Source organism: Rhipicephalus microplus, chromosome 2 (genome assembly GCF_043290135.1).
Source record: "Rhipicephalus microplus isolate Deutch F79 chromosome 2, USDA_Rmic, whole genome shotgun sequence".
Lineage (NCBI taxonomy): Eukaryota > Metazoa > Arthropoda > Arachnida > Ixodida > Ixodidae > Rhipicephalus > Rhipicephalus microplus.
The window spans coordinates 211,680,443-211,691,933 of NC_134701.1; the positions used below are offsets into that span (position 1 = coordinate 211,680,443).

The 11,491-nt window shown below is 46.2% G+C and overlaps 1 protein-coding gene across 2 annotated transcripts in view; it reads right to left on the reverse strand.

Annotated features, from left to right (window-relative positions):
- LOC119169572 (protein croquemort-like) overlaps window positions 1-10,964 on the reverse strand; it is a 114,165-nt gene extending 103,201 nt beyond the window's left edge. The window contains exon 1 of one of the 2 annotated variants that reach the window (XM_075875487.1): window positions 10,548-10,964. In XM_075875487.1, the coding sequence (XP_075731602.1) occupies window positions 10,548-10,721 (174 nt within the window). In that variant the 5' untranslated portion in view covers window positions 10,722-10,964. The remainder of the gene's footprint in view (window positions 1-10,547) is intronic. The other variant, XM_075875484.1, reaches the window with a different exon arrangement.
- Between the last annotated feature and the right edge of the window lie 527 nt (window positions 10,965-11,491).

An 11,491-nucleotide genomic window follows, 5' to 3' on the forward strand; every position in this document is an offset into this window, starting at 1 on the left:
TGCCGACGACGTATACTCATGGATGACCGCAGCTAGCTGGCATATATATACTATGTACACTGGGCGCGTGATGCATCTGTTCCTTGTTGAAAGATTCGGAGGCGGTATTCAGGAAGGAAATTGAGAAAAAAAATTATGATTCCAGGATAAACAGGTGGTTTAGGTAGTCAAGAAAATTTCAACAACGCGGAAAAACGCGAACAGGCGAAAGGGGAGCCGGCACTATAGATTAAATAGACAAGGGTCGTAGCGACAAGTCTTGTTCGGGCTGTGGGCGGAGGGTTTCAATTGCCCGTTATGCATGTTCGTGCGTACGTTTGCATTTGTGCTTGCATATATACACGCGCGAAATTTGAAAGAAATTCCGCGTACGGTGCTGCGAGAAAGGGGGGGGGGGGGGGGGGGAGGGATCAAAAGTTTCGTACTACGCGAATGAAAGGGGCTTTCTTCACTATTCTACTCGACACGCGAGAAAGCGAAGAACGCGGAGGTGCATTATCAAACACGTACGCTATAATAAGAGTCGAACTTACAAAATTTTCTTGTTCGTAAGGGCTCATTGTCATTGGCCTGCCGGCTCCGGTAATGATTTGCCCGGCATTGGGATCGGCTGAAACTTCATCTTGCGAACAATTACAGCATAAGTAGTTTTTCGTAAGACTTCGAACTAAGACCTTGGACCCGTATTCCGAAAATGCCTTACGGCAAAAATAAGTTTTTGTGAGATAATATTTCAGCCAACCACTAACCAGGACAAATCATTAACGAAGCCGGCTGAGCATTGGAAAAACGCACTCAACGAAATGGAACTTTGGTTAATTCAGCCTGAACATATACGGACTGAGGATAGCCGACATAAGAGAACAAACTTACAGAATAAGTGAACCCGTTTCCATAGCTCCACTATAGGCACGAGATAACACCATGCGTGATACCTCTGCAATTTAAAAAAACAAAAAAACGACCCCGTTTCGAGGCATGCAATCGCGACGAACGTCGTGCAAGAGCTGTGGAGTAGGTGATAAAAGCACTTACATCAGCACAGACTCTTTAAATACGAGAGACTTCGAAGCCAGAGCGGTGTGCAAGGTTTTATCTGTCGCTGAATCTACAACGGGGGAAGAGTATGAATACGACGAGCATATCTGCCCCATCAGTCCGTCAGACGAACTTTCATAAAGTTCGTGGCTTTATTCCTGTGCATGGGCTCCTCAGAGCCCACCGAGCAACGACCGCTTCACAGGCCTCCAGGGACAACCCTGACTTGGTCGACCGAAGAAGTGCTAGCCGACTGAATACCGACTGGACTTTTGTGGGGAGACCATCTCGCAGCTGTGCAAACTGCAGCGTAGTTATTGCACCGTTTTCGCTGCGAATGTGCAACGATCTCGGCCGCGAGCATAGGCGTGCGGAGTGTTTTCTTTTTAAAGTGTGGGTGGGGGGAGGGGGGCAAAGATTTAATGCAGCGCTCCCCCTTTTCATTGGTCGATTCCGGGAGAAAACAACTTTCGCAATAGATGCAAAAACGAAACTGAAGAAAAGATGGGCTATTCACAACAACCTGCATTTTAGTTCTAGCTTTACGTGGCTAAATGTGAGAAGATTAACGTTATTCTTGGAATTCGACTGCAAGGTCACTGGCGTAGCTACAAAACAAAGGAGGGTTCACTAACCCCGCCCCCATTGTTTGCAGTTTTGCAAATGTATATTTACACCTGCACGAACATACAAAAACAGTAATTAAGACCCCCCCCCCCCCCCCGAAAAAAAAAACACATTCTGGCAACGCCTAGGTCGGCGATGTTCGTCTGGCAACAGTCATTCAGTTAATTGTTGCGTGAAAGTTTCTTACGAGCTGAATCACAGATGAGCTTTTTTTTTTTTTCGGCCTACCAAACGTCATCGTTCTGAACTTCAAAGAAGACCGTGTGGAGGTGCTCTGCGTGCAAAAAGAAAACTGCAGTAGTTGCCCAGTGCACTTGTCAGTTAACCGCACACTACAGCTGAACACAGACCTATATAGTGCAACCTCCCTGCATTTCGTTGCATCTATCTCTCTCTGTCTGTCTCCTCTCTACAGAGTGTAGAGCTCAACAGTCAAGATGGCGGACGGTGGCCTGTCGTAAAACACCAGCTTCATCGCAAAGCTTATCCCCGTCGCCATTACGCTGCAGATAACGTGACCACTCTGGAGTAGCCAGGGGGCGGCGTCAAATTCCATTCCCCCAAAAATTCTTCAGCTTTGCATGTCTGTATATACACGCACATATACAAACTCACACACGAGAACACATAAACGATCGTCCACCCGCACCCTCGAAAAAAATTTCTGGCTACGCCAGCACTCGACAGTGCGATCAAAAATTGTACTTCTGGTCCCGAATTCGCCATTGTGAACACCAAAATAAAAAAGGCCTAAATTGTTACGTTTGAATATTTTGCAGTGTATCGCATTCGCATGATGAGGCTAAAAAAAACGTAATTTTATTTTCGACACTTTTCAACGCACCTCTTCGGTTAAGTCTGTATAGGAAATGAGTACGTGCACGAAATGACGTGAGTGAACAAGCAGAAAGACCAGTGACGGAGCAGTAAATCAGCTACGTTTCTTGTGTCAGAAGCAAGTGTCATCGAGCGCGCAAGAAACGCTCTCTACACCCCCCCCTCCTCCTCCTCTCTACCACTCACATATGCCCTTCAGGGTTGAACAGACAGAGCGACGGCGTCCATCTCGTTGACTGCTTATCTGAGCGTCCTTTGTCGCTCGCGTTAAGCGTGCACATCGAAGCCACTCACGCCCGAGTCTGGAGGTCGCGACGCTCTCTCGAACACACAGACGGAGCTCGGCAGCGACGAACAGTATTCTCTCAAGGAGACCTCCGTCACGCCACGAGACCGACTAATCGGTCTGTAACAGTCGCGCTCAACACGAGTTCCCAACACGTCTCGAGCTGCTTGAGATCCCTTCAAACATTGTTGAAGAAACCTGAACGGTGACACCGACATTTATTAAATCGATTTAGAGGATGTCAGTCACTGAAAAAAAAAAAAGAAGAGTGTTCACATGACTAATATTTGCTATACGTCGGCACAGTTGTGCGGGGCTGAAGCCCGTTTGAGCACGGAAAACTTGTTGCCACTCGTATTAAGCGTGACTGTACATCTTATGTCCTCGTCGAAGAAAGAGAACTTCAGCCGTCATCCGATATACGAATAATGGGATAAGCACGGACATAAAAGCAGAACGTCAATCCCCCCCCCCCCCCCCCCGCCCACTTCTCTGGAAGCAGGAATTTTCATATTTTGCATATGTACAGTTCCACGTATACATAAAACACACCCGCCGATATTTATACAGGACAGCTTAACCCCCCCCCCCCCTTTCACTTCCGAACCCATGGAAAACAAATTTCCAAATACATCCCTACACGACATCGTAACGCAATGAGCATTTATAGCGTTTTATAAGTGTGGTGAATTGATACTGTGTTTATAACATTGGAGCCAAAGTGTCTCATGCTTGCATTTATTTCACATAATAATATTTAAGATTCATATTCATATACTTCATATAGATAAACTGTCATTTTTTGTTGTTAAAAGTCCAAATGAAACCAACGTAAATTTAGGTTACAGTAATTATACTGTAAATTAAAAGAAGGAAAAGGAACAACACGGCTGTAAAAAACGCGAATGATGTATTCTGTATGTTCCTTGCCCTAAGAGTCTCTCTGCTTGATTAGGTTGCATATAACAAAAAAAAAATGGCAGACCCCACGTACAGTAGCAATCGATGATATGCGAAGCACGAATGAGGCAGGTTGATATGTCGCTTTAAAATCACCACGCTTTAAAATCAGTCAACGTTACGAGGCGGACAGCAAATTATGCCGTACATGACTTCCATGTCGTGATTATCAGTTTGCGCGTGGTATTTGTATTAGTCGTCCATTCACGTCACGTAATACCAAACTTGGTATATGTGAAGCTAGCGAAACGGCCGCGAGCGCATCTTCAGCGGGGTACGTTGTCATGTTCTTGAATGAAACTCTAGTCATAATTATCATACACCTTCGTCATCCATTCGCGTCCCGCAATACCGAATTTGGTATATGTGAAGCTAGCGAAACGACCGCGAGCGCACCATGAAGGTGGCATGTAGTCATGACTTAATGACATTCATACCATCATTTCCACGTTAGGACTGCATGCATGACGTGACTGCATGCTCGCCGTGCAGTCACGTCATACCACACTGCAGTATTGCAATATTTCATGTGAACGAAATCACCGCAACTGCAGCAAGGCCATGACATGGAAATCATGGCATACATGTCATGATTTTCATGTTAATACTAGTCACTTATACTCGTCATACAGATATGTTCATTATCATCATCATCATCATCAGCCTGACTACGTCCACTGCAGGACAAAGGCCTCTCCCATGTTCCGCCAGTTAACCCGGTCCTGTGCTTGCTGCTGCCAATTTATACCCGCAAACTTCTTAATCTCATCTGCCCACCTAATCTTCTGTCTCCCCCTAACCCGCTTCCCTTCTCTGGGAATCCAGTCAGTTACCCTTAATGACCAGCGGTTATCCTGTCTACGCGCTACATGCCCTGCCCATGTCCATTTCTTCTTCTTGATTTCAGCTATGATATCCTTAACCCCCGTTTGTTCCCTAATCCATTCTGCTCTCTTCTTGTCTCTTAAGGTTACACCTACCATTTTTCTTTCCATTGCTCGCTGCGTCGTCCTCAATTTAAGCTGAACCCTCTTTGTAAGTCTCCAGGTTTCTGCTCCGTAGCTAAGTACCGGCAAGATACAGCTGTTGCATACCTTCCTCTTGAGGGATAGTGGCAATCTACCTGTCATAATTTGAGAGTGCTTGCCGAATGTGCTCCACCCCATTCTTATTCTTCTAGTTACTTCAATCTCGTGGTTCGGCTCTGCGAACCACGAGATTGGTGGCTCTGCGAACCACCATAACAGATATATGTTATGCCATACCAATTTTGATACAGATTCCATTATCGGAAGAGCCAGGAAAGCTAGAAGTCGTAGGCGGCTAGATAAATAGACAGATAGATAGATACGGTCATAGTCATTTAAAAAGCTGCCATAGGCAGCGTTGACCAGGCAAGTGCAAACAATAAATGTCAGTGTCCCAGCAAGAATCGAAACCTAGCATTCTGCGTGGCAATTAAGTATTCTACCACAGAGCCACGCCAAGCTTCGGATATACTTTTCAAATAGACCCTAATATTCGTGTACGTCAATTGTGACTGCAGTACCGGCTATACCATTTTACAAACATTACATATATACTCCTATAATATAGCCGTCATGTCGGGTTACCGTAAATTGTAGTTAGGCGCCATCCGCTGAAGTTAATTTGTGTAGCTGCGTTGAGGGGTACCCTTCTTGCGCGCACCAGCGCAAACACCAGCGCTTCATATCAGCTTGCCGCTTCTGGTGCTGCTAATATTCATGTTGCTGTTCACATTGTTACGCAACTGTAGACAACTGCTAACATAAAACATACGCGGCTGTTTAACGTATGTCTGTACATGGATTCGTATATATATATATATATATATATATATATATATATATATATATATATATATATATATATATATATATATATATATATATATATATATATATATATATATATATATATATAAAACCAGCTCACGGCTGGTTATTTTTTCATCCACTTTCTTTCTTCTTATTTACATTCCATTGGTTCTAATAACTTCCCATGTACATTCCTTGGCATTACTGTCTGTTAGATCTCATTAATATTGCGTTAAAACACGAAAAAACGAGCCCTTAGGTATACACCTCTTTCCCATATTATATATATATATATATATATATATATATATATATATATATATATATATATATATATATATATTAAGCCCCATTTCATAACGTCTCGCTCAATAAAAAAATAACACATTCACCATCCATCCACATGCTTCGCATAACATCAATTGTCAGGGTACGTGATATCTGCCGAATTTTTTTTGTTTAGTGTCCTTTACACTCATACGCGTCTTCCCCCTCCCTCCCCCCGTCCCACCAAGTTAGCTAGGATTTTTTAATGCTGATTAGCAAAATGAATATGAAACCCAGAGCTAACTTTCTGCAGATATATTCGTATTACAAGTTGCCAAGGAATAAAGATAAGATTAAGTAGTATCTTTCCATAACTCTATGTCACCACTGGAACTCCTTACAAACCTGCAGCTGTGCAAACGTGCGGCAAGGTAAGCAAGGTAAGTTTGGACGAAATGGACCACTATCGATTTTTTCGGTGGCTGAACAAATCGCGTCTCTGAGTTCCCAGAAGTGAAGCCATGGAACTAGCCACGCATACAGACATCAGACGTGTGATAGACCATCGCACGCTTCAATATATCACGCGGGGTTGTTTGCCAAATGCTCCTTGAAATCTGACCACTTGCATCTGCAACGTCTTACGACAGCCTCTGAAGGTCAGATTGGCCAGATCTGACCACCGGAGGCTGTTATATTGAATCGCGTTCTGGAGATAAACATATTTAGGCCATACAAAAAATAACGCGCACGTTCACAAATACCCCTGGTGCTTGAACAGGAAACTTAAAAATCGCGGCATGTATATTTGCCACATTTCAAGCGTCATAAAGAGCTATCTGTCAGCATTCTTACTTCATACAAATGAGCAATAAAATCCCCATATATAAAAGCGCGATACTACATACACGTGTCACATTTAAAACATTACCATTCTGACGTTTACACACTCTTCCATTTGTTCAGCGGTTAAACGGTACGCCTATAAAGCTTGAGCCAAGGTGCGCGAAAAGTTGCGCATTAATACAGAAAGTAACAATCGATGCTTTTCGTGTATAATTGTTTGGATGAAAAAACTCGAAATACATATACAAGAGAATTGTTCCTGTCCCAACACTCAGAGTGGATTCACAAGCGCTTAATTATTTCCTTGGCTGCTTCAAAGACTTTGCGACATCACTGAACTTTTTCAATACCACTGAGCCATACGCGACAGGTTTCAATTGCTCAATGAACCCCTTATATACGTGTGCGCTCGCGTAAGTCCTTTCCACTCCATTTCCGTTTTCTACTAACTTCGATACCCCTGGTTTTAATTCAATTACAGAAGAGAGCTTACTACACATCACCCACCCACGCGTGAATGTTACTTTCCTTTGGAATGAGTATGCGTAAACATTTTCGCATCAAATACGACCGGTAATGACGCAGAAGTGCTTTTGAAGTTTCCCACCTACCACTTGTTCGCCCTGCCACATTTTATAGTCAAACAGACGTAAATGCAATTAAGCTGGAAAGGCCAGAAATATGCGCTCGATTCTAGACACCCATTCTCTCTCTCTGTATGTTTCGAAAATATAAATATTCGGGTAAGTATCCAAAGATACCATTTTTCTAATTGCTATATTCGCATTAGATTCTTCCCTTCACAGATTTAGGGGCGACACTCCTTACGTCATGGGTCGTAAGTCCCGTGTCGTCGTAGTAGTAGCCACATCTCGTTTAGCCCTTACAATGCCCGCTGCATGGCGGTACTTTTATATAATGAATATATGATGAAAAAATGCGAGATGGCGGTATACAGACAGACAGACGGACAGACGGACAAACAGACGGACGGATAAACAGACAGACAAACAGACAGGCTAACGGACGGACGCACGGACGGATGCAAGCAAGAATGAACGGACGGACAGAAGCACGGACAGACTGACGGACGTTTCGCACCCACTCATCGTCATTCACTGCGGGCATATGCTGTAATTTTTTTTCTTTTACAATGTGACGTATATAACTAATGTTAACGTTTACATAACTTTTGTTGTTACGAATTTCTAGGTGACAGGTATACTTCCTACAAAATGCTGCATACGATAATAAAACAATTAGGTTTGGAAGTCGTATCCTGTTTACTTGTTTCGTTGTACAAGTTTTTCAGCTTCAAAACAGCGTAAGCAATATTTGACGTGTTGACAGCCGAATGCTGGTTGTCGACACGTGCGTTCAGTTCTTGTCGCACCGGCGAGGAAGCACCGCGCTCGTTTTCGAAATCGCTCGTGACTCGATTAAGCAAGAGCTCATTGCGGAAACTCTCGAGGAGGCATGGGTGCGAACTTCATCGATTGTAACCGTACAGTTCTGAGGAAAAACCGCGCGGTGGTATAACCTTGACGCTATCGATGCTAACTATACATTTGTCAGTGGTTTTCATACCGTCCTGTGAGCATACTGCTGTACACGACAGGCACTCAAGGGGTAATTCGTTTCTTGGAAACCTGCCGGGAAACGTTACGGCGGAGATTTGGAAATTGAAATGATTGACAGCCATGAACGTCGAATGCGATGACGTACCAGCTAGGAACATTTCGATCTTACGAAGCGCTTCAGCACAAGTGAGAGCAAACGCGCAAGATTCCCGTTTTTTTTTTTTAATGCACATTTAATGTGTTCATATATGTATACGTCCCTGGCGAAGCTAGAATGGGAAGTGAGCACATCTTTCATCTGTATATATAAGCACACATAACTGCACGCACAAAGACAAACGGTTTCCCCCCGCCCCACCACCGCCCCCCCCCCCCCAAAAAATGATATTACGCTAGGGGCCCACGTATCTTGCTATGCAGAACAAAGCGATCATGCACCGAGGAGGATAATAGGCAGAAGAGGACAATCAGGCGTGTCCAGTTTGCTACCCTATATGATTGATTGATATGTGGGGTTTAACGTCCCAAAACCACCATATGATTCTGAGAGACACCGTAGCGAAGGGCTCCGTAAGTTTGGACCACCTGGGGTGCTTTAACGCGCACCCAAACCTGAGCACACGGGCCTACAGCAATTTCCATCTCCATCGAAAATGCAGCCGCCGCAGTGGGGATTCGATCCCGCGAACTGCGGGTCAGCAGCCGAGTACCTTAGCCACTAAACCGCCGCGGCGGGGCGTGCTATCCTATAGCCTTGTGGAAAGGGATGGATAGCAACGTAGGAGAGGCAAGAAGGTTCCGTCAGAACATATAATGAGTTGTAGATGCCAGGAACGCTTACTGTGCGATACACTTAACGAATACGGTACTCGTGTGCACTCAATCACTGCGTGTATACGATCAACGCCGGGTACAACAGAGTTTGTACTTGGCGTAATGACCTAGTAACAGTATATTCTAGCAGCTCCACGGCCATTCTAGTCTTCAACCCCGTTGTACGTCCGCGTTATTGTGGCGAAATTCTGAAATTTTATAGGTGCGGTTAAGACTGCCCTTGGCACGCAGTTACTGAATGAGGTTTATGTGCGTTTCTTTCTAGCCTTGCCTTTCGACAAATTCAGAAGGAGATATAAATGTTCGTAAAAGTCCTTTACTAGAGACTGCGACATCACAATTTTTCCCCCTTTCTTTTTTTCACGTGCTGCAACGAAGAAAAAAAGTCAGAAATGAAGCCACGTGCTCAAGCGGAAGCTCGATCGTGACGCGCGCGGTGTGACCTCAGTCCATTCAGCGAAGCGCGCTAGGCTCGAATTGTGTACAGCGGGCAACGCGAAAGAAATGAAAACACGGCTTGCGAAGGCCGCGCGCGGTTACAGCCCACAAACACTCGCTACTACTGCAAGCGACGTTTCGCAGCGGCAACTTTGGTGTCGCAACAGCGATCGAGGGGGAAAAGCCCCGGAGGGGCCCTGATACAACAGAATAAGAAGAGGCGAAAACGCAGCTGGGCGCCAGAGAGCCCTAGAACCGAAGGGTGGGGGGGACTGCAAGCCACACAAGAGCGCACGCTGCTTACCAGGAACACGCTACTAATCGAGCAAAAACAACGCGAAGCACGCGAATTGACTCGGGGTGTTGCCACAGGAGCGCACCGCGGTCGGACGAAAAGCGCTCCCGGAAGAAAGGAAAGGACGCCAGCGCTCGAGCGAGACTTTTCTTTTTTTCCCTTCCAAGGCTCTCCCCGCCTTTGGGCGACGATCATTTCGCCAAGAGTCAAGAACCTCCACGCCCGGATCGGAAAGAACCGGCAGGCGCAACGCGCACCAATAAAATTTTCTCCGTGTGCGAACACTATCCCAAGTGACTTGTTTGGTATTGATGTTATTCACGAACTCTTACTAGCGTAAAAAAAAAATGCCTTTAGTGAATTTGGACTTGAATCATGGTCTTTCTTCGACTACTTCTAGTGAATTTTAAGGGCCCTGCGCGGTGGCCGCACGTACGGTCCGACTGAGTGTGAGTCTGTTGACACACCAAAGATACAGCCTCACAGCAGATCCCATACAGCGCGCACTTCTATAAACAACGTATCACAGCTGTCAGTAAGAAGATGACAAAAGTAAGCTTTCACTCAACCTTAATATAGAGAAAAATTAATGCCCCGTCTTCATTTCCCAAGCACGATTTTTTTTTTTTTTTTGATCAATCGCAGGTCGTATGTGCCAGAGAGCAAAAAATGAAGCAGTTTGACAGGAGGGGTCAACTCACCATCTCAACCTGCGTCCTGAATATGGCGGGGAAGAAGACGTACGTGGCCAGGCCGGACAGTGCGAGGAAGAGTCCGGCCAGGACGCCAACGGCCGCCTTGACCAGTGCCATGTCCGGTCTCGACGCGCGCTGGCCGCAGCAGCGCGTCATTTTCTCGATCTCGGGACCGGGCATCGCCTAGCAGCGGCTACTGACCTGCGTACTATGTCTACCCTATGCACGCACACACACGCCGCACACACCACGGCTCTGCTTGTCAGGTAGAGCCAAGAGCGTGGACGGACACACCAGTGAGTGAGTCGTCAGCTGCCCCCGATCGAGGAAGCGCACAACCTCAAGTCACCAACACCAGCTGCTGCTCTGCGCGCTCACGTTGTTCTCCAGCGCACGGCAACGGGACGCTCGGCGTTGTGTGTCTCGCTCCTGCTCGCGGTGCCTCTCAGATGGCGGGGAGAGGGAAGACGGCGTCGCGGGGACCACGTGGTGGGCAAGAGCGTGGCGAGCGAGAGACAGAGTGGTCACGTGTCAGTCCTTGTTGTTACCCGAGCCAGCAGCAGAGCCGACGTTCGGAAGCCATCGGCTTGCTGCGTGCGGCCCGGCTGAACTTCAGCCCTGAGGGATGCGTGCGCTCCAAGGCGGCCCTCGTAGAAAGGAAAAACGCCGGCAAGGGCATCCGCAACCTTCTGCGCTGTTCACAAGACACCCCCCTGCGTCTCCCTCCTTGACCAAGCTGTGGGGTTGCATTCATATTTATAAGCTTTACTTTACTATGTCGTAAGGCAGCCCTCCGGGGGAAACAACGCATAAAATTAAAACACCGAGGTAAGCACGGAATTCGGCCGCTTTTGGTATGGCGGTGGCTGAACAAGGCCCTGCTTCTTTCTCACCTCTCGCCTGCTTCGTGTTTATTTGCCTTGTGCGGAACGACGCTCGTGAGAGGGAGT